Below are 25,661 nucleotides of genomic sequence, written 5' to 3'. Positions count from 1 at the left end.
AGACATTTATTAGCAAAGAAAATAAAAGCATGCCCTTACCGGATGTCGGGCGGCCGCCACTGCAGCTGCCGCCGCAGCGTTCATTCCGGCACTGGGATACATTTTCCGTCAGCAGAACATCTCTCAGGCACTCTCTGGGTTCAAATTAATCCTCATTCAACGCACTGTACTCCAAATAGTAAGGTAATCCAGATATCGATGGGCAAACTGCACTTAACAAAGATCACATAACGCACTTTGCAATTCAGGCACGCACTACACGACTACGCACAAATTGTCGCTAGTGTCACTTCGTGACGCGTTAAAAAATGTTGATTAGGGCGTAAAACTACGCAATGGGAAAGGATTATCGAGTAAGGCTACGCTCTACGCGTACCGACACTGTACACTGATCAGAAGCGACTGAACGAACTCGAACCCCCGCTCCTCGCCACGCTGTCGCTCCGTCTCTGTCGCTCGCGTTGCCGACGCCTTAAACCGCTAACACACCCCACACTCTTTACAAAAAGCCTACAACCCCCTGAAAATACCGACGGCGAGTGTACAGTCTGACGAAAAAACTCCGGGTTTATCAACGCGGACAAATTGATTACGCTCGCGATATAGGACGCCTAATTACTGAGTTTACTACGTTGCGGCTGCCGTGCCAATGGGATGGGGTATTTATTAGTATTTGAAGTGGGTGACTGCTAATCGCTCCTGGATACGTTTACCAAATTCTATAAATAAGTTTTCGGCTGACAAACGTGTGCGCATACTAAACCATAATAATAATTGATTACGGCTTCTGGTCCAATTTGTGTTTTATCTGGCGTTCCATCATTGTTTAAAACATTCGGACGGGGTCTATCAGCGCCTTGTCAGCGTTGTTATCATTATCACCTATGCACCCAATAATTTTTAGAGTGCAATCCCGGGCATTTATGTACCTATTTAAAAATCAATAGGATTTAAACCGAAAAGGGAAAAATCCAAATCCTCTTATTCCGTCCAAATCTAAATTGGCTTTGCAGAAAAATGCCTCCCTTCCCCGGGCCCCGTTAATAACTCGGTAGGTCGAGTAATGCTTTTGTTCTGCTCAAACTAACCCGCACCCGACCCACTAGATTTTATCTCCAGTTATATATATTTTTTCAGTCGGCTCTTATTTTTGCTGGTTTGCCCGCTGCGTACAGGACCCTGCAAGCAATGTACTGGCACCTCGGAGAGACTCAACGTGGACTTGACGAGTCTGTCAGAGCTCCCCTTAGCAACGAACGTGAAAGCGAGGCCTCTCATTGGTCGAATACGGACCGCGATTGGCCACAAGCCCGACTGAGTAGCGTTTTCGTTTAGAATAGGCGGATTGCCTGTACTCGGCGTTCCGCCATTGGCCCGTCGGCCTGAACGCGGCGTTTTCATAAGCCCGGCTAGATTGTACAAAACGAGTCCACGTTGACTCCAGACCAGCTTGGTATACTGGCAATCAGGGCGCCATATTTATAGGGGTGAAAGGGGATGAAGTGAAATCACGCGGGTGGAACAAGGACAAATTCCACCCCTGTTTCAGCTAAAATGAGATGCTTTCTGCCAGGCAGCCATTTTGAGGGTAGTTTTTTTCTTTTTTATTTTTTAGAGTTTTTTGTAGTGAACATGTTCGGAATCATTTTGGGGGTGTGAGCCAAGCAAATGCAAAGTGGCGCGGTTTCGGGATTGCTGCTGCCGGGGGTTAGTTTTCGCGTTGACCGTCGGGAGGCGGCGGCGGTTGATGAAGGTTCGGGGGTGGTATTGCGCGGGGTGAAACGTCACGATTTCAAAACAAAGCGCCACAGTTTGCCACTACACTGGGCCCGCTTATTGCACCACCTCAGTTTGGGGGCCAATTAAAATGTTGTCGATGTAATTTTAATGATAATTAGCTGTACTACCGATTGTTTTTAATTGACCGGTCGCTGTTGTCTGTTGAGATTGACATTGGAACTTGGGCGTAAATACTTGCGTCTAATGATAGTCTAATGACAGATTTCTCCACGAAACTCTTTTTTCTGGCGTCTCGATTTTGCCCTCTCAATTTCGTTCCAAAAATAGATATTTTGATTGCGTAAGGATTTCAAGAATGTCTTTATTTGATCCTTCCATAAACCAAGATAAAGGGGATCTCACGCCGCAATTAAAAACAAAATGTATGTATGTAATTGAATAGGTAATAACGTTTGTCGTTCATGATAATTGATTTATTTTATTGGTTCCTTTATTAGAGCCTTTGGAACATTGCAACGTAACAGCGTTTTCCACTAGCCGCCTCCGGGCGCACCGCCGCCGCCCTAGTGCGACCAGTTACACTAATAGCAAGATTGCTATTAGTGTGTCCGAAATAGTACCAATTACCACATGGCAAGTGGTAACAGTTGCGAAGTTTTTTAAAACTATTTGATGCGTCTTATGCAAGGTTGCCGATTTGTTTACTTTTTGGCATATTAAGGAAAAACCAATGCCAATGGCGTTTTCCACTCGCCACCCCAGGACAATGCGACGGTATCCTTAACCATATGTTGCCCTTGAATTAATAAATGATAGAGATACTTTCACATCGCCATCGTTCTGGTACCATTTACCACATGGCAGGTGATACTGTCGCTATCTACGAAACGGTAAGAGTTGCGAGGTTTTTTCCGCCATTTGACATGCCACGTACGGGACCCAGCTTTCTTCAGTCTTTTCCATATCGACGTAAAAACAAAGTTGCCGAGAACTGAATTAATTTGAATCCCAAACTTACACTTTTTGGACGGTCTGATAACAAAAAAATTTAACGTTTATTTCATTTCATAAAAGGAACGCAACTCTTCTGCTATTTTATAATAATGCTTATTAACGCCCGAGTTAACGGAATCAATTAATTTTTTTCGGGTATGGACTCTTTTTTATCTTAAAACAGAAGGTCGGTCAATAATTATTAAAAAAAAAAATCGAACCGATCGAAATCCCACTGAAAATTTCATTGTCGATATTTTTAATGATTACAGGACATATACCAGATATTTCTGCTAAGTGGTTCCCCCCAAAATTTTTGCACATCTTTTAAATTAAAAATTTTAATACTTCAGCGTCTTCCTAATGAACTAGGTACGAGCAGAAATGGAAATCGGAAGTCTAGAGCACCTCTTATATGTAATCTGTTTTTTTAAATTTAATTTAGACATTGACTAAAGATGTCGGCATATTATAATAAAAATGTTTACTCAAAATAATCATATATGTATATGTATATTGGAAAATATACTACAAACTCAACACTAAGTATGTTCGGATGATTGGCATTGTGCAAGGTCATTACAGGTAATCTTTGAGTATTACTTAAATATCCAATTAGCTATTAAAATGTGATCGAAATTAATTCTCGGAATATATTATTTAATCATCGCAATTTACTTAAATTTAATTTATTTCCAATCAATATAATATGTGTAATTTTTACATCTATTCATATATATATCGTACATAATGTCAAAAAATAGGCGCAGAAGTGACCCCGTACCTCAGGAACCACAATAGACATCCCAAAGCGGTTTATGTAGGCTTATAGAACGCATGGAGACGATTAACTTGATATATTTTTCGAAGTAATTGCTCCACGTATTCCCGAGATATCGGCGTTTGAAGTTTGAAAAGTGGCAAAAAGAAAATTTCATGTCGCGTTCTTCGGTTTAACGAAAAGCCAACATCACCAGACTAGAGAATCTAAACAGAACTTTCTTGGCATTATGTAGGTACACCCAATTGTGTGTAATTTTATAATCTAATCCCATCAAATTAAATGTTATTTTAAATTATATCAATCTTCTCATTTCCCTTTAGCCTTTACACGTGCCTTATTTTTTATTTCATTTTGTATCATATCCGCAGCCTGTTAACAAAAGGCTCCACCAGCCAAATGCAAAACATAATAATATGTATAAACCTCGTTATCAGCCATTGAGTCTATTCGAAATGACGAAGCTTCAAGGTAAATACGAGTATAAATAATTAATTCAACATATATTATTTATAAGTTACACTTTTACATGGTTGCAGTACAAATAATGCAATAATGACTGTGCCAAGGCAGTTCTAGTTAATATCCACAATTTATATTTAAGAAGTAAGCATATTTTCTGTTTGTTATCGAGGCGACGTCCAGGTATAAATAGAAATACTTTTTGTTTATATTCTAATTATTTGCAGAAGCGATTCCGTAAGAAGTGTGTAATTACGTAATTCTACTATCAGAATGTTATTTTGTCCAGATTAAACAAAAGTGAAATAACATAATAATAAATTAGAAAGTAATCGAAAACACTGATGATTGTAAACAGTCATATATCTCACATTCGCGTTACACGCTATCAGAATGGGAGGAAGAGGAACTTTACAGGGTGCCACAAACTCGTGTCTGTATTTCGAAAACGGTTAAACGTACAATTCCGTCAAGCGTGCGTCATCAAATAAGATACTTGCTAACGCACGCGTGTCCGCTATGTCACTGATTTTTTAAGGGGGTCTAACGTGCGTTGCCCACTACTTTTGGCTCACATTTAGCGCATACATTTGCTACTGACCTACAGCGAGATCTTTGTAATCTCGAATGGATCTAAATTGCCATATCATTAAGTCTAATCGTCTTATTAACTCGCGTTTTGCGACATTCGGCAAGTAATTTTCGACATTTTTGAAGATGACGAAGAACTCCGCAAAGATCTTGAAAATTCTTTGTCGAATTCCTATTTAATAAGACAATTAAAGTGGGTAAAGTGATAATCCACATCGGCTCGAAATTGAGCAATGAACGCGTAACTCGCGAAATTCCCACTCACTTAACTTGACTGACCAAATCTCGCAAAATTCGCACGATGGTCTGAGTTTTTAACGCACGAATTTTTCACTAGCTTCCACTGACCCGAATTTTTAATCAATATAAATATTTAGCGTTGACCTTAATTTTTAACTTACAAGTTCCTCATTCACCTGATCTGACCTAAGTTTTTGACTTCTAAATTTCCCAGTAGCAGTAGCTTCCCATAAACCTTTTTCGTCGTTTCAGCTTTGCCGCTTTTTTCGGAAGAATTCGAAATTAAATGAATTTTGAAAGATATTCTAACTCAGGATGCAATTCATATTTTTGTCCCAATTTCAGTGAATCCGTTTATCTTACTTAGACACGAATTGCTCTCCCCCTCTCCGTTGCAAGGAGGTAAAGTCATAATATACAGGGTGTCCTAGGTTTTGTGATCAGGATTTTAAGAAATGGTGAGAAAAACAAAAAGGCATCGGAAAAACGAAAATGATAATCACGGAACGACTCATTCGACTACGTCGACGATTTTAAAAGTTGGCTCGCCATGTGGCGAAAAAAAAACGTAAATTACAACAAAGCGTATTTGCAACCAATCAATTAACAGAATTTTGACAGGATTATTCCTATTTGCTTACAATATGATTTCAATTCCATATGTGTTTACATTTCGCAGCGGTAGTTAAAATCGCGAATAGACCAAAAGTGTCCCTCTTGATTCCTTTCACCGTTTCATCCCCCAAGTTGATTTTTGTGGTCCATTTTTACTTAAAGTTTGTTTGAATATGACTAAGAAATTATTACATTAACTGTTAAGTAACAATTGGCAATTCTAATTTTTTAGTGAAATGGATGCTAATAGGAAAAATTTACAACGCGTGAGACAAACGTTTCAGAAATTTTAGAGAATATAAAGAGTTTACCAATGTTTTGACTCCTGAAAATTTTAGTTAAATTTTGTAATTTTTGCGAAAGTTCTGAGGAGAAACTTTTCGTCATCGCATACAAAGAAACGTCTTCTTAGAAATTTCAAATAAATTTGAAAAAAAAGAAAAAAAACTGAAAGTAATTTTCAAATATTTAATTATACAATTAACTTACTGAATTATTGAAATTAATTACTGAACCTTAAAATTTAACGCTTGCTAAATACTTTGACGGCCGTTGTGCATATGTGAACCTTATTAGGCCCATTTCGAAGGAAGACACACATTTCCAGGGACTCAAGGCATTTCGTGTTTAATGAAGTGTACTCTAAGAAGCTAATGTTATGAAGCGTGAATGATGATCTCATTCACGCTTGGTAGCGCTATAAGAATTAATAGCCCTTATTATGTGTTTCTAAATAATAAAATTGCTATATTTTAGCTACAACAATGCGGGAATTCATCATTTTCAATGGATTTATTTAACAGAAAAGTACGTGGAAATAAAATAACTTTCTGTGTATACCGCTTTATGTAAAACTCAAATCTGGAACATTAAGAGAAATCGCCAGAAGCCAGTGTCGAAGAGAGGGCAAAAAACTGCTTACAGTCCTACGACGGGTACAGGGTGTTCTAGTTTCGTGTTCCAGGTAAAAGTGCGACACGATGAGTTTTTTTTGTTAAAGAATTTCCGCAATTTTCCTTAATTATTAAAACAATATAGTAATTTTCTCTTGAATTATTTTAAGACGCTAAAAATCGGTTAAGGCGATTCTAAATGAGAATCTGTGGCCCTCCTAAAAAAGCCTTAATGGTAGTTTTTTAGATTTAAATGGCCAAGATCGGGGCTAAATAGCTCGTTGAACGCGCGTTTTTAACAGGTTTCCAAAAAAAATGTTTAATAGGTAAAAAAAGAGTTTTCACGCGTGGTAAATGCTTAACGTGCATGGACACGCTTTACGAATGTGGAGCGTGCAATGCCAAAATTTGGTAATAAATCCGAGTTTTATATTCTTGGCACTAGAGAGTGATAACCACAAATAACCATTAATCCTTCACCAATAAAAGTTTCAGGTAAATTTCAAAACGGACTTAAGCACACGAATCATTTGTAATAGCACATCGTCGAATATCCGATGTTTTTACATGAATTTCGTTTGTTTTAAGCCAGCAGGCGAGCGTTTGTTTGTGCTCGTTAATTGAACGAGTTCTTCCGGCGTGGGCGGTTATACATCAGCTGCTCGAATTTTCGTTTATAGAGACTTTACAGCAGTTTTACGATTCCAAACATTCTCCATTTTGTATACACATAAACGTTATATTTTATTGCATAGTTTACAGCAGTTTTATTGATTCGAGAAAATTTCAAAGAGCTTTTATTTTATCTTAAAACCTCGATAAGGATCCCCCCAAGGAGATACTTCATAACAGTCTCGAGCCTCCTGTGCCTCCTCCGTTCTTTTTCTTTCAGATCATGTGCCATTATATTGGCTTAATCTCCTTTTTTGTAGAATACCAAGAAAAAGTCCGGGTTAGTGCAGGTTAGTTCGGTAACAAATAGCATTCGCCTTTTACCAAGTTTTTCGCAGAATAAATATTCGAAATAGCGAATAAAACGTTATTTGGAGCGACCTACCCCCTGAATAATTCACTAGTAATATATCAAAATTGAATAAATAACTGTTGTAGTATAAGCAGAATTAAATAGGGTTATCAGGGTGCTGGTAGCTATTGCAGGATTTTTTTAATTCACACTAAAATTTTTATTTTAATATTTCGCTATAACGTTTGAATTTCGAGCTTTGTGGGCTTTTTGAGGCCTATGTATCAATCTCGGCTTACTTTAGAGGGCACTTTTAAAAACCCTAAAATCTCTGATCGTATATTTGCCTCTGCATGGGGCGTAACACATCATCATGGAGCTATTTCAGGGGGCGATGGTACTCTGCAAAATAATTAAAAAATGGCTGATAGACTCGTCGCGGAAAACGCACTATTTTCATTATACTGGATGGCAAAGTTTCACGTTTTACCTGTTACATCCTGTGCAAAAGGATTTGTTACAACAAGTAAGAAAAGAAGCAGATACGTTTGAATTTCTATGATTGATCTGCACGCGGGAAATCTTTCGCAGATTGTAAAAAATCGAATAATAGGCATTAGTAGAGTCCCATAGTATTCAGAAAAACGCAGTAGTCTCTTCCAAAATTCTTAAATTTTCTTAAAACTCTCTCACATGGCTATTCGAAAAACGGGTGAAAATTTCTTTAGGGCAACAAAGGGAAATAAAAAATGAAAAAGCCATAAATAACGCTAGAAAGACTTTAAAATTTACACAGCCACGCCAAGATCTTTCACTGCCTCGGAAATCTGGTGATGAGTCCGTAAATTCATTAGTTTCAGGGCTAAGACGAACAACGTGCTGTTAGCGTTTCAGCGACAAATCTGTCACAGTCTTTAGGACCTAGGAAAGGATTATAAGAAAAAAGAACAATAATAGAACCAAAGTGTATGATGTGATGTCAGGGTGTAAAAATTCCTGGTCTCAATGGCAGAGGAATAATAGTTTTTTCTGACTGCTACTCCAACTTTTTCTGAAAATTTTCTGAGCGTTTGACATATTTCATAAAAATACAAAAAGGGTAGAAAAACGAAAATAAATATGCTCTATATGTCTGAGGTGGAGTGTCCATTCTTTTCTTAATTTTTGGGCACGATGCCACATCGGTAGGGGTTGTTGGAGCGCTGGAATTGCTCATTATTCTCTCTCTCTCTCTGAAAATTACCAGCGTCTAAAGCATCGTTCTCAAAAATCAAAAAAAGAGTGAACATGCCGCCTCAGCCATATGAAGCACATTTACTAGAAAAAATTGTCCTATGTACCTAGCAAATGCATTGCATTTAAATTAATAAAGACGAAAACCTCTCGACACCAACCCTCGTTACCCCACACATAAGTACACGCTCAAAACGTTCCGAAAAGATGAAAATCTCACTGCAAATTCCAGTTCCTTAAGATTACTTCTCTATCTCTTTTCGTCGTATCCGCTGTTGCAGGCCCTTTTTGTTTGGGTCCTTTATAAACCGAAACGGCATTAGGGTCCCCAGAAAGCGTAAAGTGAGAAGGATTAAAGTTGTGTAAAGGGCAGGGTTGGAACGAGGCGCGTTCCCAATGGGAGATTTCCGATTGAAGGTTGCATTTTTTAGAATTTTGTTCAGGGCTTTTCCTGGAGAGTTGCAATGTTTAGGAGCCCTTCGGACGATTTCTTGGTTTCGCGGAATCGATGGGACAGCACTGGACGGAGAAAGAAGTAAATACAGTCCTGTGGAGACTCAACGTGGACTCGACGAGCAGCTGTCAGGTTTAAAAGCAAAGAACAGAGCCAATGCAGAGCTTGTAGCCGCCCATTTACTTTGGACAAAGAGCGACACTTTACATTAGGGCGATAAGATGAACAGATTTTATCTCCTTCTAACGCGGGGCAAAGACCATTCGGTGTCTTTGTCGCCGGCTTGGCTACTATAATATTGCTGTTTTAATACCGATAGGGCGATTCTCTTGAAAGTGAATCTTCAAGTGTACATTCGAGAGAATCGGGAGATATTCCATAAGATGATGATAGGTTATCTCGAGTAGGTGCAGACATTTGGAACAGCTCGGAATTTTAGTTTCTTAATAGGAGAGACAAGAGGTCTTATTTATAGTCGAGTAATTATTAATCAAAAAGGTTTTGTTATTCGGATATTTGGCTGACACTTGTACTTGCCAACGCCACTCGAAAGCTTATGATAAGTGGAGGGATTTCTAATGCGTCATAGTGCTGTTCGAAGCTTAAGTCATTTTAATGCAATTTAACGTTAATACCCCTCACGTAAATCATGTCAAAAATGAGTAATAACATCACACCTACATACGCGGTTCTACCGCGTAGAGCTTCCAAATACTCGAGCTTTGCAGGTAAGACTTTTCTTCAAACAACGGGCTGAAGAACGGCAAAAAACTCAACTCGACTTTAACCAGTCAATGTGGTATTGGAATAAAGCTCCAAGTTGCGTCATGTAGTTCTTTTATTTACTCGTAAATGGCAAATTCTCATGTAGAGCAAATACGCGGACAGAACTCTATTACTTTCGGCTCATCCAATGTTCTCAATTTAAATGCTTTTACTTGATGTTAACTAAAAAAATTAACTTACAAACGCATTTATGCATGTCATCATGGAGACATTTCAGGAGGCGACAGTACTCTGCAAAATAATTTAAAAATGTTAATAGACCCGTGGTCAAAAACGCTCAATTTTCGATATAAAAGGTGGCAAAGTTTCACATTTTTTCTCGTATTTTACGTCATTCTCACTTGTGTCTTGAGTTAAATTTTAGAAATTTCGCACACCTGTTTTTTTTTTTAAATCATCTACAACAAAATGTCAAAATCGTCGGGAGCTATATACAAGGTGTTATATTTTTTAGATCATCTACTATTTTATGCTTAGTATTTTTTTAAGTACCCTGTACGAATTTCGATACCAATTTAACCTCCTTATTAAAGACTAAATTTGGAACCATGGTTCTTGTACCAAAATAAATGCCCCACTGATCCATGAATTTTCCTTCAGTACACAGATCTATTCTGGTGATGATCCACGTAGTTTAGTTGCTGAAACGGTCAGTTTCAGGTAAAGTTCTCTTTTCTACATAACATCAGAACCTCTCCAAAGGAATTTACTTCCTGCGTTGCAGGTTGGGCTATAGGCCAAACTCTATAATTTCATCTTTTTTTTAATATAACCTTTGGCAGGATCTTTTATTTACACAATATGTGAAAAAAATATAAACTAACTTATCTGGAGATCATCATTGCGAAACGAGTGTTAATGCACATAATCCTCCCGCTCTTATTTTGGGTTTAACGTTATCTACGATGAGTGGCAAGTAATAAAATCTTTCGGTGTGTTTGTTCAGATATATATTTTTAATCATAATTCGTTTCCAGCAAGCAACTTTATATGAGATATTAAGTAAACAAATAAAAACAATTCAATATTTGCCGAATATTTTTATGGTTAATTATTGAGGGTTGTACTCAACCATTTTCTGATGACATGATTTGATAAGGTTTTATCACTCGCAAATATTTGTTGTAGTCTGGTGTTGTCGAAATGCGTTCTCGCTAGTCCAGACTTGAATGTTTATTGTAAAGTGTATTCTGCTCTTTGGCACCACTTAAGTTCGGAATTGGTTAATTTGGAGGAAAAAGTTTGTTTCGCGAGCACTTAAAAATATGGAACTTCCCAACAGCAGTTAAACACAATTATTTCATTTCAAATTGTACTTAATTTGTGAGAAATCGAGATGAGGTAGATACTTGTTTTAATGCAAGTCATTTGTCAAGAAATATATATTTTATCTATGGCACCATTACCACAAAAGCAGGATTTGTAGTCCCATTAACATTAATGATAAACTTAAGTCCAAAAAAATCTCAATATCCGACATGTCGTTAATACTTTTGCAATATTCTCAAGATCTTTTCATTTCTTTTACGCTTCTGAAATATTAGAACCTGAACATTAGACCCAATTTGCGCGTAAGGGCTGGAGTCAAGGAAGACCATAAACATAAAATCATAAATAATTCCAGTAGACCTTTTTCTTCCAAATTGAACGAAAAGTTGAGACATAATTTTTAATTTGAGAGAAATCAGTGACGCATCACTTTTTTCTTAAATCTGTTTCTGCTGATAGACACGCCATTGGTGGGGCTAAAAACTTAATTTTTTCTTAGTGAATGAGCTCAATGTTAATGTCTACTAGATGTGATCATTTCATTTTAAAAGGTAAGGTATACCTTTTTCCCTTGAAAAAAAGTGTAAAAGATTGTTAATTTCATTGACTACATGGGCCCAAAACGGGGTCTTACCTACTTTATAGGAGAGCGTGGGTAGGCGCTAGCCCAGGACGGCGAACTTTTCTATTCAGTGGTTTTTCTTAGGGATAGGGGGGCGGTGATTAAAAATTTCCCTCAGTGCGCCAGGCTTGCTAAGGCCGGCCCTGTGTGTGCAAACATAGTTATTTCAATTTATTCACTGAACAATTTAAGTTCGCCATTCTGTCCACAAAAATATAATTAAATCCATAATACTGTCCCCTCAAAAAAATGGTGAATAACATACTTAATACGGAAATTGCCTGTAGCTTAAGCTCTGAATAACTCTTAGTCATTTACTATACCTATGCCGAATTTCCTTACTTTTTTAAAATAGGCCATGAGCTGCACATCAACGTTTAACATTGATCTGATAACATTATGATCTGTTATTTCCTCTGTTATTTGATGTCAGTTGTACACAGCCACAGTATTCTATGTTATCAGACTTCAGCGGGTGGTTTCTGCCATGTCTTTGTCGCGCATCCTTCCTTTCGTATAGTGGATGAAGCTCACCTAAATATTTTGCCTTTTTGATGATCCAAATCAAAGGCCCTGCTCACCGCTGAGCAGACATTTCTCCTTGTTTATGTATTCCTTAGCCTGATGACCCTGCTTTCCATACGGATGACTTAAAACAGATCCATCCGATCCGCAACATTCCTTAGACCCATGATCGTCTGCCCAACATCTGTTGTATTTTTACACTTTAATAGGATAGGTCACTTGACAATTTACTAGTTAGACTCTAACATGCCTTTTTTTCACTAATTAGATCTGCTTAGGTCTTTCTTAGTGTTACTGTGAGCGCTTGGTTATTTGACACAATAGACATGAGTTCTCTAATCCTGTATATATCCTCGCTATGTCCCAACCACTTCTTCAATAATAGTGTTTGCTTTCTTCTCAATATTGCCATCCACACCTTTGATATGGATCATTTTGTTATCTTCTTCTGATCGTCTCAAAGCTCCTTTGACAACGTAGAAACGATAGCTAGATGGTGAGCTTGTTGTTTAACCTTATGTGATCGACTTCTTAGAGTTTAGTCGCAAGCGACTTTCGTTTGCGGACTTTCTCCTCGCCGTAATTTTTCTAGAATCTGGTTTCAAATCATATCTCAGTTGGTTAGTGAAAAAACATGAATCTAGTTTTGTTATTATGAATTTACATCTTGTTTTGCCATTCTAAATGCGCGATTACCGTACGACAACACAATAACTTCAACTGAACCACGAGCATGTAATCCAACCTCATGTAATCTGTTTGAACATTTCTGACTCTGTGAAACGCTTTATACTGTTGAAGAGTAAAAGCTCATTGTTAAATGATTCTACATAAACTCTCTTAAGTATAAAAAAGAAGACCATGCGTACATCAGCTGGACTCAATATTGGCCTTATGGAGGGGCAAGGTTGGGCAACTGCTCAGGATAGCAAATGAGAAAGGACAGCGGTTTTCCTTGGGGGTGGGGGAACGGTGATTAACAATTTTGCTCAGGACGCCAGACTTGCTAAGGCCGGCCTTGAAAGTATTCGTGGTATGGCACAAATTTCAGAGCGCAAGACAGGCTCTGAATTCCTGCAATCCAAAGGAAACCTGTACAAAAGCCAAATAATTATTGCAACTTTGTAGAAGTAGAGTCTCGGTAATTTTCTCGAGCATCTGGAGAACATTAGTCGTATATTTTCTAAAAACTTGCGGACTCATCTACCTGGTGTATGAGCGGTGCAACCTGTGCCCTTGCATCAACTCAAAAGCCAAGAGCCAAGTGGATCCATGCATTGTTCAACTTCCTCACTGATCCTCCTTTTTAGATCTCAGAGGGGAGGAATTCAAGCAAGCCCATCCCATGCTAAATGCAGCATCAGTAAAATGAGCCGCCTATCAAAGTCTTGCTAGGAAAGATACCACGAAGACGTTTTTAGTCGGACTTTTGCTTTTATTGCATTCAAATCATTAATCAATCATTATCTGAAATAAATTTAGTTTGTATAAACTTCTTTTCGATTACTATGAGATGTTTCCTTTAACTTGTTTTGATCCATTATACATTATAGTTATTGTTAAACTCGCTTTTCCACATCCATCATTGGTTACTTAGCGAATGAGTAAACAACAAACCAACACGATAAAGCTTATCGCAGTCACTTCTACTGTAGCAGCGATTTTAAAGTAACTATAAAGGTCGATTTTATTTTCGTCTTGTCGTCGCGTCGGTTAAACGTTGCTCAGTCGTTGAACAGCCGTGACCGCAGATAAGTCAATTTAAGGTGAATGTATCTGGTTAATTACAAGAAATGAGTAAACACGGTTTTGATTCCAACACAATTACGTTGACGAGGTTCGTCTTGGCTGAACAATCAAAAGTGCCCACCGCGACAGGGGAACTGACTCAGCTGCTCAACGCCATACAGACCGCGGTTAAAGTTATCAGCAGCGCAGTTAGGAGAGCTGGTATTACACAACTGTAAGAGATTTTCTGATTCACGAATAACATATAGATATTTCCTATTTTTATCTGCAGTTTTGGAATTGCTGGAGAGACAAATGTACAAGGCGAAGAAGTTAAAAAGCTCGATGTGCTTGCCAATGAATTGTTCATTAACATGCTCAAGTCATCTTACACTGTGGCCCTTTTAATTTCAGAAGAAAATGAAACTGTCATAGAAGTATGTTACTGAAAGAAGAGTCAGAAAATCCTACGTAAATTCGTTAAAATTGCAAGAATGTTTTAAATTATAATAATTGAACGTTTTGAATTCAATGGATGTTCTGATGGTGCACCTAATTATTGAGAGTGGCCCCAAAACGGATCAACCGATTTTCGAAAGCGGGGCTCTCTTGGATAGGCCTGTTTCAGAGCTTCGAGGACAGGCGTAGGTTTACAGATTTTACAGAACTTTTCAAGTATTTTCATTAAAAAATCCTTCTAATTTTAACCGATTTATGCGGGCCCACTTTGTACATTTAATATTAAAAAATGATAAAATGTCAATGACAAAATGGTTTCAAGCCATCAAAACTTGCTTTGCTGTTTTTACTCAGTATAAAATTGAAACTATAGGTTGAAACTGACCAAAGAGGAAAATACATCGTTGCTTTCGACCCGTTGGACGGTTCCTCTAACATTGATTGTCTCGTCTCAATCGGCTCAATTTTCGCCATAATGAAGAAGGAAGATAATAGCATACCAAGCTTGAAAGATGCTCTTCAGCCAGGCACCAAAGTGGTAGCTGCCGGATATGCTCTGTATGGCAGCGCAACCATGATGGTCTTGTCTTTAGGGAACAGTGTCAATGGTTTTATGCTGGATCCTAGTTTTGGAGAATTCATTCTGACTGATAGAGACATGAGAATACCTCCAAGGTAAGGTTTGATATATGTATGTGGCTAAATGTGAATTCAAGGACTTACCAAATTTTCATTGGCCAGCTCAACAGTTGCGCAACTGTTAAGACTTCTGCTTAATGGCTCGCTACCTCGCACATAAATAGAAGTTTCCATTGTTTTTGCTCCGACTTTTCGACAGTTGCAAGTGCTACATTGCTGTTACCTCTGCTGAATATGCGATTAATAGAAGCAAAATTTATGTCATCAACAAAGGTTAAGCTCTCTTTATTTTGAGCTTAAATAATATTGTTTATTTTTTGTGTTTATCTAACTTTCTGTTTCAACATGAGCTTTAAAAGAAGGATTCTACTATGCAAATCTTTTCTAAATAGTGTCCGTGAAAAATTATAAAATGCATTTCAGACAATGGAATACTTTTTCCAAATATTTCGGAAAAAATTATTTCGAAAAAGGATAGATTTGGTTTTCGCATTGGAAAAAATTAATATGTATTATTCTATCTCATTTAACATTAGTGGGGAAAAAGGCAGTCAGTTCTAGTTGTGAGTGCTTCTCCACATTATTTAATACCCTAAGTTTTTGTGTTTTTAAGATAATAAAGATACATTAGAAACCCTGTTTTAAACGTATTTGCCAGTTTGAAAATCTTAAATTCAATATCAACTCCAAGTTCCAAATTTGTCATTAGTAACTTTGAATACGCAGGAAATAGTTTTGAAATAGTATCACTATGTATTTTTAGAGGTAAAATTTATGCTATCAATGAAGGTTATACGAGCGAATGGGATCCTGCTATAAAGGAATACGTCGACAAGAAAAAAGATCCTTCCAAAGGAAAGCCGTACAATGCTAGATATGTGGGATCTATGGTTGCCGATGTCCATAGGACTATCAAATATGGTGGGATATTTATCTACCCGGCAACAAAATCCTCACCCAATGGAAAAGTATTTAACAGCTCAATTTTCAAATGAAATATTAAAAATATGTTTTTAGCTACGTCTTCTTTATGAATGTATTCCAATGGCTCACATAGTAACAACTGCAGGTGGATTGGCATCAAACGGGAAAATTTCTGTCTTAGATGTGAGTCCAACTAGTTTGCACCAAAGAAGTCCCATTTTTTTGGGTTCGAAAGAAGATGTTGAAGAGGTTTTGACAATCATAAAAAAGCATGAAAAATAGCCATCTTTCAGCGATCACATGAGAAGTTGGTTAAGGACTGATTGGATTTTAAATGTATTTTTAGGAAACGGTACTACGAATATACCAAAATGTAAATAAGTAGTAACGGGTAAACATTAAAAAAAGAAATGTTTTGGAACGATCATATAATGAAAAATAAACTTAGAACATTCATAGATCTGTTTAGAACTGTTAGCAATAAATAAAAGACATTTCTCAGAAGATACATGAGATGTCTCTAATAATAGTGCTATAAATATAACAATATATTATACACCCTAAAATAGGACGAATTTTATAACATGTACAGTGTATATCTTTATATTTAGACTGTTCTGGTGGGTTTATTGTTAGAGATGTCAGAAGCAGTCCCAATACATGGAAACATCTTGTTCCAAAAAACGTTTCGTTTTCTATATATAGGGTGTAAAGAATTTAGTTTCTGAAAATAGTTTTTAATTATATTTTCCAAAACTTATCGAGATAAATTAATGAAACTAATCTTTAACCTTTAACATCCTATATAGCAAAACTAAGCATTTTTCGTATACATAGATTCGTTTTTTTCCTGTTGAATTTTTTTTCGTCTTATTTTGGGGACTGGACATAGTTGTCTTAAATTTATGGCACTATTTTCAGACACACCTAGCATAATGAATCACATTTGCGGGTGTCTCCTGTGCATCACACACTACTCGATACTTTCAGTTATTATCTGACTACCTAATAATTGTTGCACGTCGGCATCAAACTCCTTACTGCTGGCTAGAACCAACTCTAATTCCCGCTGTTGTGCCTTTAGTTCAAGCAGAATCGCCGTATACTTTGCTGAATAGATCTCCAATTTACTCACAGTTTCCCTCACAAATTCAGGAGAAAGGAAATGCACGATACGGAATTTGCTTTCAAGTAATGTTGAAAGTTCTAAAGAATTCATTTTAAAACGTTTCGAAATTTAAACGAAAATGTCGTACCTTGAAAATACTGAATTAAATCTAGGTGACCATTGCGCCTTGATGGAATAATATGAGCAATGTTGCTGGGTACTCTCTCTTCTTTGTCATGTTCCAAATTCAGGCTAAGTACTCGCTCCAAAAGGTCACCAATCTCAACAAATTTTGTGCTAACTTCCAATGACTTTTCAGCTTGCTGCTTTAATTTAGCGACGTCTCCCATTAAATTGGTAAGTGGTATATCAAACGGAAAACGTGCAGCAAATTCTGCTTCTTTTTGGAAAAGTACGGCTTTGGCAGATGTAATGTCTACATTCACTTGCTTCAAATTTTGTATAATTCTCTGCGATTTCTCCATTAAATCTGGCAAATTCTTAGTCGCCTGAGAAAGGAACTCATTTTTAGTCTCATTTTCTATTGTTTGTGCAATTTTACTCAGTCCATTAATCTGAGCACGAGCTAACGCAGAATCTTTATGTGGCTCTCCAGGATTTAAAACTTTCAGATTTCCAGACCTCTTCAAATGTAGAAACATAACAATCTGGGATAACTTAACAAGCATAACTACGATTTTGTAGCCTCCAGGTGATGTAAAGAAAGATGACTGATAAATCGGAATTTGAGCTTCTGGGTACTTTAAGTTGATGATCTTCAAATAAGCCACTAGTTCTCTTCGGAATGATGCACTTTGTTTAGAGTCGAGTGGTGGCCAGCTAGGTAAATTTGCTTTGGATTGAGTGGAATCCAAAATGTTCAAAAGGTAAAACACCACATAGTTAAATGCAGTTCTATTCCGTTTCGTAAACATATGCTTTGAGAAATTTTCACAATATACATCCTTTTGTCGTGGGTAAAAACGCGAAAGTAGTGTAAGGTTCTCATACAAGGCTATATGCAATTTACGTTCATCTTCTTTGTATTGCTGATAAGCTGCCATGGTGCTGTGAATCTGAAACAAGATGCAATATTAAAACTATACCATTTTTTATCAAGGTACATATTTATAATATATTAGATAATACATAAAGCAATGAAGACAGAAGAGGTGCGTGTAGAAGATCACAAAATAAGTCGATTATTCATATAATTTTTTTCTTAGGCCTACATCGAGATTGGCTTCTGAAGTCTTTAGTCTTTTACAATTAGGGTCTGTACAAATGGCCCTAAGATGCAATTTTATAGCTACATTGAAGTGCGAATTTAAGTTGAAATTGTCATCATTTTAGAGATAACAATAGTGGGTTCACTTAAATGAAACACTCTCTATGCTATTGCATTTATTAATATTTTTTTATTGTACTATAATTTGCAAGTTTGTATATTGTTAACTGCACACTATTTCTTAATTCTTAGTGAACTTGAACTCTGAATTGTGCTTTAATTTTAAAGCTCATAAAATATTATAAAACCTTCATATTTAATATTTGAATCTGCTTCAAATAGTTTTTGTGATCATATGCAATTACCATTTATAAAAACGACTTTGTATTAAGCATAGAAATTTATCTACCTTGTACAAATTTGAAGTAAGACTTCTTTAATGTACTTTGTAAGTAAGATAGGTAAGTGGGAATATTTCAAGGTATATTTCAATGTAAAAAATGTCTTACCCCTTTTCACTTGCATAAACGAAATTCTATAGGAAGGTATTTACATTTCAATAACTTAGCAATAATCCATAAAAACATTAAATATACATATTAGCAGTTATTAAAGAAACAAAAATAAAAGAAAGAAAATTAAACACAAATTTAAAAATTGTTTTTGGTCAACCGTTAAAAAAAAATTTAGGTTATGTTAGCTTAGCTCCTATCCTGACACTTGACTAAAGACATGTGATGTGATAACTTACCGCTACGTCACTAAGAATACCTAATGTGTCTTATGATTATTTCTGTTTCTACAATCATAATAAATTTAAAATAAAAACATTATGATTAACTGCAAAAGAACCAATAATTCTATAACCAAGTATTCCACACCATACACTAATTTTATGCCAACAGCTACAGTCTTTTTGCCTTATATGGCGGACTTAGTGGATTTCCAGCAATCAAATATCGTGAGTTTTGAAATTACAGAAATAAATTTGTTGTAAAAGGGATCTCACAACTGGAAAATTTTCCTTACATAAATAGAATTTCAATTTTTTTTTCTAATCTTCCTGTTCTTTTTGTTTTTTGTTTTATTTCTACCCTCGAGATGAAATGGGATAAGCGAATAACACGGTTTATTATACTGACGTTAACAACAAAACACTGAATATGTTATAAGACCAATAATGAGTAAATAACGTGTGCAATTTATAACCATTAACCTAAATGTATACCTTATTTACGTATCGACAGTGTATCGTACACCATTTTTCGTTACACCACTCTCATAGATTATCCATAATGTGGATAATCTGTGCCTCGTCTATCATTAAAGAAAAATTTTTCTAAATCATACACACATCAAACTGCCTAGGTTAAAAATGTGGTCGTGAAGAAATTTGATAATCAAATGAAAAACTTAAATAAACAAGTGTACAAAATTCGCTAAATAAAATGCAGAAATTTGAAAGAAAATACTAAAAGAGGCATTGTGAAAACAGCTTGTATGCATGCTATAATGGAAAATAAATGTAGTTTAACAAGAAAATCATCTGGTACATATACGGTTTTATGTAGGTGTTTTAACCTTAATGGTCGCAAGCCCATTAAGAATCGTTAATCATATCTATTTTGAGTCCTTTTCAATATGAATAGCCGTATTTGTAACGAACAACATTTATTCGATACAAAATTTATATAAATATACAGGGTGAGAATTGATTACTAAGTCGTTAAAAATAATCCTATAAATTTTGAAAGAAAAATGTCCTTTGTCGTATTTACATTGCTGTAACTTACACAGAAGACATTTTTAATTTACTAAAACTTTTTTTGACATTTTAAATCAAGGAATCATCCTTTAAAAATTTTAAACTTAATTGTGACTCATCCTGTATACAACAACATGGACACCGAAACAAGGCAGTAGATTCAAAAATGAAAATATTCAAATTGAATAATCCACACTATGTATATTAAGCATGGACCGCGTAAGCTAGAGGCCTAGTTTACGAAATATAATCTCTTTTCAAGTTAATAAAACACGCCCCGTTGCCTCCCTCTTTACGTCCGCTCATCACCACAGCTATCAGAGAAGGCTGCTGTGCCCCGCTATGTAACTGCCCGATCCATTTATCTAAAACTTTCAGTGTCTTCTCTCTCTCCGTACTTTCGTCAGCAAGTCGGTCTTGCGCAATTCGCACGTGGCCTATATTCAACTTATGGTTATTCATATTTCGGCACAATTGTTTGATCACATCCTTATTCGACTGAGTTTTTATACAATTAATGTTTTTCAGATTTTCCTCTTTTAAGTTCTTATCGATATAGAATTTGTACTTGTCCGCAATCTCATCGACTCCAACAATGTTTACGGTATTGCCGGCCTTAATGCACTGTTTTAGCATACTTATAGCGTAATGTACTGAGCCTAGATCAGGGTAAGCCCTTTGTTCGCTATAAATGGAACTCAGCACAGCGTCCCCATAGAAGGCGTTCTTTTTGAGCTTTAATTGAACCAGTTTCATACAGGCCAAACTGTCTTCAGAACTACAATGGCCGTGAGAGCTCATTTGAATTTTTTCTTCGAGGAACTCTCGAGCAAGAGTTTGAAGTTTGGTTTTTCGAGAGCGGTCCCCAGAAATGTTGAAAATTACGCTAACAAATAAAGTTATTAATTAGTACAGTCAGATAGTGAATGGTATTTACCTGCAAAAGAAATAATTAATACTTACCTAGTATCTATAATATATGGATGCATCATTTTTAAAGCATGCATGTCATTCGCCAAAGACTGACCAACCAAAATAGCATCATCTGGTAACAACTTTTTTAACTCTTCCTGAACATCTTTTAATCTTGTGGTAACATTACGCATCATTTTGGAATTAATCCCGGAAAACCTTGTCAGGTAGTCTATAATTTTATTTTTAGGCTTAACCAGAGTGTCATAAATAACTTCGTGTTTTTCATTAACCATAGATACCCTCGTTAACTCTAGGTCACCTTAAAAGCGCAAAAAATGGATTGATTCGTTATCTTGTACACCAGAAATTTTACCTACCCGTTTCTGTTTTACACATCTCACAATCAAGGGCTAATAATGGACTGTGTGCCGTAACACTCTTGTAATTGTCTTTAGTTAACACGTAATCAGAGTATTTTCTCTCAACCAGGCCTTTTATAGGGAGTGGAAAATTTTCTTCTACCATTTGCCAACCAGATAATAACAATTGTGTCCTAAAATCTCAAATTTTAACATTGATCAATGAACAGTCTTTCAAATTAACCTTGAATATTTGTCTGTCTGTGGAAACGAACCGTCATTTAAACTACTATTAGCTTCTTCAACTTCATTGATTGGAAAAAAATGATTCACAGTGTCAAATACTTCACTACAATGTTTTGCAGCATCCTCGAGAGACCCATATTCGTTTACAAGTTTCCGCATTTGTGTAGCTGCAATAGAGAAAAATGGTAGTTAATTATAAGAGGCTAATTCTTTTGTGAACTTTAACACATTCCATAAACACATTACAGCACCAAATCTCTAAAACAGTTGGAAATCAAAATAGGATATGATATTCAATATATGATTCAAAATACCATGTTAAGGACCTACCAGACACAGGAACCATTGACAACTCTTTTACGAAGTCGTTGTTATAGGCAAATGGGGAAATAATTTCAATTTTATGGTCAAAATTGGAGCTGGTAAAAGGAAAATGGTTTTCAAACATCTCATAATGATAGAGAGACACATTTTCCAAGACGAGCAACAAAACATTTGATAAGTTGGTATATTTTTCTAAGTTACACCACCTGAAAAATAGCATACAATCAGATACATTAATTTAATGTCCACTAAAATAACTGACCTTGAAGGCGAATATGGCGAATGCACTCCAATTTGCGAATACATTAAAAGATGTTGTACATCTGACAAAAAAAGTGGACATCGGGTATCCAAAGGCACTTCTAACGTAGCATTTTTTCCCATTTCTCGTAATTTGAATTTTGGAGCCTGTAATAATTCCACAGTAATAATTTTAGTTATATTAATTGGGAAACATACTTGTCTAATTTTGGTGGTTTTTTCCCTGAGCATTTTTTTAAGTGCTAGGAAATCTCCACCTTGAAGAATTGGTTTTCCACAGGGTCCCAATTGTGGTTCAGTACAGCTGTGATAGGTAAAAAATAAAAAATAAATGGTCAAAATTGTGTTACAACTGAAATTATATCACTCTCATTGCATTAATAGCATTACATAGTTGAATACACTACAACCTTATTATTTCTTTTTAGATGCACAATGGAGTGACCATTTAATGGGCTGCATTATTTCCCCCCAAAAAGAGAATGGTGTACACAATGGCAAATTACTTAGTATTAAGTGTACTTACACATCAGTTTTGAGTTTTTTATTGGGACTTTGGCCATTATCCTCGCTTGTATCTTCTGCAAAGTTGACTGGAAGAATGTCTTCCAAATATACAGATTTGGTATTTTTGTTTTTCTGTCTGTCACTTTCATTTAGTTTCACTATATCTAATAAAGCAGCTATTTTCTTCTTTTTATTCTCAATCCTCTGTTTTTTTTTAGAATTAGTTTCTACTGGACCCGTCATTTTTTTCCATTAACTAATTGCTGGAAGTTAAGCATGATGAAAAACTGCCACTATAATATCTACAATAGGTTTTTTTTTTAAATACTCAGGCTAATCAGAACACCATGTGAACTCTGGGAGTTCAGGTTAGTCAATTTTCTTCAAATTTAAATTAATTAGCCTTGGAATTAGCTTAGTAATGTGAGGTTACTAATAGGGATTCACTTAAACTGACCTCAGAACTAGAAAATGAAAACCACCCTATACCTTTTTTGAAAGCAATGCCAGAGAATAAGTAAATTTATAAACTGAGCTTAATGCAATTTCTTCAAGATATATTAGGTGAATCTTTATATCACAGTTAAAAGCAGTAAAAAGTACGAAAGACTAGTGAAAAAATTTAATAAAACTAAAGAAAGTCCAGGAGTTATGATGGACACAACTATTTTTTTCAATCTTTCCAGAGACATTTCTGGTTGAAAAGATATTTTTTTGTTGTTTACTTTCTTCTCGCTTTGAACAAACTTTCGGCAGTGCCCAGATTTAAGCTTTAGTTTGTTCCCTTTTTTAGCAAACTAAAATGGTACCTTTCAGGTAACCCTATATTCATATGATAAGCCTAAGGATGATAGCTGAAGATTCACATGAAAATGGATAAGTGAATTAATTAGGTACAGTGCAACGTACTTACCATACATGTGTGTATTAGAGCGAAAGGATATGAAGTAAAAAGAGATTAAAGTTGAAATCACATTAAAAAGATTTTTGATGTTTCTCATATGTCCTGTGTCTTGAAATTTTTGAGAATTTGTTAAGTCAGGTTAGATTCATGAAGGCTGATTACTAGATTCTTCAATTCGTGCTTGGTTCACCACATACCTAATTTTAATCAAGAAATTAAAGGATGTTTGAACCGCTTTGCAAATATTTATGCACTTTAGGCATAAAACCCAAGAGGGACAAAAAAGAAAACAAAGTGTGGTTAGAAAAACATGGTGTCTGAGCACATTTATTCAATAAGGACTGTGAGATTGATGTATTGTGGGTTGCGTTTATTTCCTTTTTTCCTATTTAAGAACTCCAAAATTTCTCGGTTCGATTGTACGCCCCCAATTTTATATTAATACAGATATTTCATTTAATCCCACCATTTTCGGTGAGATTTTCCTCTGATCCGGACTAGGAAAGGATGAATTGTTCTCTCTTTCTATGTAACCCACAGCTTATAGTCGTGGTAAAATTTTTAACGGTCTTAATGGTCTAGGGCCGACGTTTTGGAGAGAAATGAAACACTGCCGTGCAAAAAAACACTTTAAACTTACTTCGTTCAAAAAATCTTTTTTAAACAGTAAATAAAACAAAATAACAATAGCATTTCAATTGCTAGCACTTCAATGAAACACAACATTCAGTGCCTGGATATTTTGGCAAATCTAAATCATACTTTTGCGCCAGTTTTGGTGGCACAAACCGACCTCCTACATAATGATATTTTCCCTGGAAATGGGCTGCACATTTTTTGGGAGCTGTCAATGAAATTAGCAGCTCTGGTTTAATACCTCCTTCTTCTGGTTCTCCTGTTTCTACATTCCATCCACTGGGAATATCAACGCTATGAAAAGAAAAACTTATTCCATACTGATTTGGAAAATGTTGAAATTTCACACCTTGCAATGGGAATTGAAGAAGTTTTCATTAAATTTATTACTGGCACAAAGTCTTCCCTCACAGGAGGTTTGAAGCTGAAGCCAAACAAAGCATCCACAATTAACCCAAACTCACCCTCAATTTTTGATTTTTCTGGTAATGCCTTGATAAAAGCCAAGGAGTATAAATTGCTGCATGACGCCAAGAGTCAATTCAAACTTACTTGTAATACAGGAATATTCATTGAACAACATTGATGAGTAAGATTGTGATATAGCTCCTTGTCAGTCTGTTTTGGATAGTATACCACAGGGTTGTAGTCAAAAAGCTTTAAGTGTCTGGCACATACTAACCCATCTCCCCCATTATTTCCTGAAAATTTTGGGTGATTCATAATATAAAGGAATATAATGGCAGTATACCTGGCCCACAACAAACTAAAACAGATTTATTTCTAATAGAGGTTTGTGGAAAACACTTGCTAATGGACACTGCACAGCTAAGACCTGCTAATTCCATGAGTTGATCTACTGAATATTTATACTCATTGAAAAGCTCAATATCAATATTGATTGCCTCTTCTTGTCCTAAGAATTTAACCATTTTTGAGGTGTTTGTATGCAAAAATTTGCGTTTATCAAAGATATTCTGCAATGAGGTGTTATAAGTCAAAATTTATGATTATTAAATATTTTTTGAAACTACTTGCACCTGACGTCTTATGAATGTATTCGCCTTTAATCTCAGAAATGAGGATAAGGATTTTAATCTTAAATTAAAATAAGTGAAACTGTTCATTACAAGTTAAACTATTTTTGGCACCACATTTATTTATCTTTTCTTTGACGGCCTGTTTGGTGCATTCTTTACATTTAGGTATTATTTATTTTTACTGGCGGGAATAATGGCAATACTGCAAAAATAAAGGAATTTTGAATTTTTTGTTATAACGCATAAAAATACACATGTTGCATGACATCATTCGGTATGCGCACATTACTAAATTGTTACTTAATTGTAAAAGTTATATTCAAAATAGTAAATTAATTAAAATTAATCAACACATTACTAATTTTGAGAGAATAAATATAATTTTTGGATTCTCTGTTCAGTTGTAAAAAAACTTAACTCTTTGCAGGTTTCCCGTACCATGCACCATTG

The 25,661-nt window shown here is 35.8% G+C and overlaps 5 protein-coding genes across 8 annotated transcripts in view; 1 reads left to right on the top strand and 4 right to left on the bottom strand.

Moving 5' to 3' along the window:
- The window catches only part of LOC136415820 (transducin-like enhancer protein 4), an 81,666-nt gene extending 81,011 nt beyond the window's left edge, over positions 1–655 (bottom strand). Inside the window, exon 1 of one of the 3 annotated variants that reach the window (XM_066400656.1) lies at positions 40–655. In XM_066400656.1, the coding sequence (XP_066256753.1) occupies positions 40–102 (63 nt within the window). In that variant the 5' untranslated portion in view covers positions 103–655. The remainder of the gene's footprint in view (positions 1–39) is intronic. The other 2 variants (XM_066400655.1, XM_066400657.1) reach the window with 2 other exon arrangements.
- A 13,202-nt stretch (positions 656–13,857) lies between these two features.
- Positions 13,858–16,241, top strand: fbp (fructose-1,6-bisphosphatase). The gene is made up of 5 exons (XM_066400691.1): positions 13,858–14,131; positions 14,189–14,333; positions 14,729–15,030; positions 15,758–15,962; positions 16,012–16,241. The coding sequence occupies exons 1-5, from the start codon at positions 13,962–13,964 to the stop codon at positions 16,198–16,200; spliced, it is 1,011 nt and encodes a 336-aa protein (XP_066256788.1). The 5' UTR covers positions 13,858–13,961; the 3' UTR covers positions 16,201–16,241.
- A 204-nt stretch (positions 16,242–16,445) lies between these two features.
- Positions 16,446–18,890, bottom strand: dgt6 (dim gamma-tubulin 6). The gene is made up of 3 exons (XM_066400689.1): positions 18,764–18,890; positions 17,175–18,102; positions 16,446–17,124 (listed from the first exon to the last, which is right to left on the bottom strand). The coding sequence occupies exons 2-3, from the start codon at positions 18,088–18,090 to the stop codon at positions 16,892–16,894; spliced, it is 1,149 nt and encodes a 382-aa protein (XP_066256786.1). The 5' UTR covers positions 18,091–18,102; positions 18,764–18,890; the 3' UTR covers positions 16,446–16,891.
- Positions 18,891–20,106: 1,216 nt separating this feature from the next.
- Rexo5 (RNA exonuclease 5) lies at positions 20,107–23,774 on the bottom strand. Its single transcript, XM_066400666.1, has 9 exons — positions 23,545–23,774; positions 22,651–22,894; positions 22,323–22,428; positions 22,126–22,271; positions 21,870–22,069; positions 21,538–21,706; positions 21,312–21,487; positions 20,983–21,253; positions 20,107–20,905 (listed from the first exon to the last, which is right to left on the bottom strand). Exons 2-9 carry the CDS (start codon positions 22,872–22,874, stop codon positions 20,257–20,259), a joined length of 1,941 nt encoding a protein of 646 aa, XP_066256763.1. The 5' UTR covers positions 22,875–22,894; positions 23,545–23,774; the 3' UTR covers positions 20,107–20,256.
- A 453-nt stretch (positions 23,775–24,227) lies between these two features.
- Naxe (NAD(P)HX epimerase) lies at positions 24,228–25,347 on the bottom strand. Of its 2 annotated transcripts, none has more exons than XM_066400697.1 (5): positions 25,212–25,347; positions 24,923–25,148; positions 24,724–24,872; positions 24,521–24,663; positions 24,228–24,465 (listed from the first exon to the last, which is right to left on the bottom strand). In XM_066400697.1, exons 1-5 carry the CDS (start codon positions 25,296–25,298, stop codon positions 24,237–24,239), a joined length of 834 nt encoding a protein of 277 aa, XP_066256794.1. In that variant the 5' UTR covers positions 25,299–25,347; the 3' UTR covers positions 24,228–24,236. The 2 variants fall into 2 exon arrangements, with proteins under 2 accessions (XP_066256794.1, XP_066256793.1); XM_066400696.1 differs by having other exon boundaries at positions 25,206–25,345.
- Positions 25,348–25,661: the final 314 nt, after the last annotated feature.

Source organism: Euwallacea similis, chromosome 21 (genome assembly GCF_039881205.1).
Source record: "Euwallacea similis isolate ESF13 chromosome 21, ESF131.1, whole genome shotgun sequence".
NCBI classification, from domain to species: domain Eukaryota; kingdom Metazoa; phylum Arthropoda; class Insecta; order Coleoptera; family Curculionidae; genus Euwallacea; species Euwallacea similis.
This window is presented reverse-complemented; position numbering and strand designations above follow the sequence as displayed.

What these genes read in the sequence shown, in the direction of transcription:
- fbp (XM_066400691.1), top strand. Translation starts at nt 13,962, where the DNA reads ATGAGTAAACACGGTTTTGATTCCAACACAATTACGTTGACGAGGTTC. An exon ending in AAAATGAAACTGTCATAGAA is followed by an intron (nt 14,334 to 14,728) that starts GTATGTTACTGA and finishes TTGAAACTATAG; the next exon opens with GTTGAAACTGACCAAAGAGG. An exon ending in AATCCTCACCCAATGGAAAA is followed by an intron (nt 15,963 to 16,011) that starts GTATTTAACAGC and finishes ATATGTTTTTAG; the next exon opens with CTACGTCTTCTTTATGAATG.
- dgt6 (XM_066400689.1), bottom strand. Translation starts at nt 18,090, where the DNA reads ATGGCAGCTTATCAGCAATACAAAGAAGATGAACGTAAATTGCATATA. An exon ending in TTTAATTCAGTATTTTCAAG is followed by an intron (nt 17,125 to 17,174) that starts GTACGACATTTT and finishes TGAATTCTTTAG; the next exon opens with AACTTTCAACATTACTTGAA.
- Rexo5 (XM_066400666.1), bottom strand. Translation starts at nt 22,874, where the DNA reads ATGACGGGTCCAGTAGAAACTAATTCTAAAAAAAAACAGAGGATTGAG. An exon ending in AAACCACCAAAATTAGACAA is followed by an intron (nt 22,272 to 22,322) that starts GTATGTTTCCCA and finishes GAATTATTACAG; the next exon opens with GCTCCAAAATTCAAATTACG. An exon ending in GTCAATGGTTCCTGTGTCTG is followed by an intron (nt 21,707 to 21,869) that starts GTAGGTCCTTAA and finishes TCTCTATTGCAG; the next exon opens with CTACACAAATGCGGAAACTT.
- Naxe (XM_066400696.1), bottom strand. Translation starts at nt 25,298, where the DNA reads ATGAACAGTTTCACTTATTTTAATTTAAGATTAAAATCCTTATCCTCA. An exon ending in TGAATATTCCTGTATTACAA is followed by an intron (nt 24,664 to 24,723) that starts GTAAGTTTGAAT and finishes GCTTTTATCAAG; the next exon opens with GCATTACCAGAAAAATCAAA. An exon ending in TCTTCAATTCCCATTGCAAG is followed by an intron (nt 24,466 to 24,520) that starts GTGTGAAATTTC and finishes TTCTTTTCATAG; the next exon opens with CGTTGATATTCCCAGTGGAT.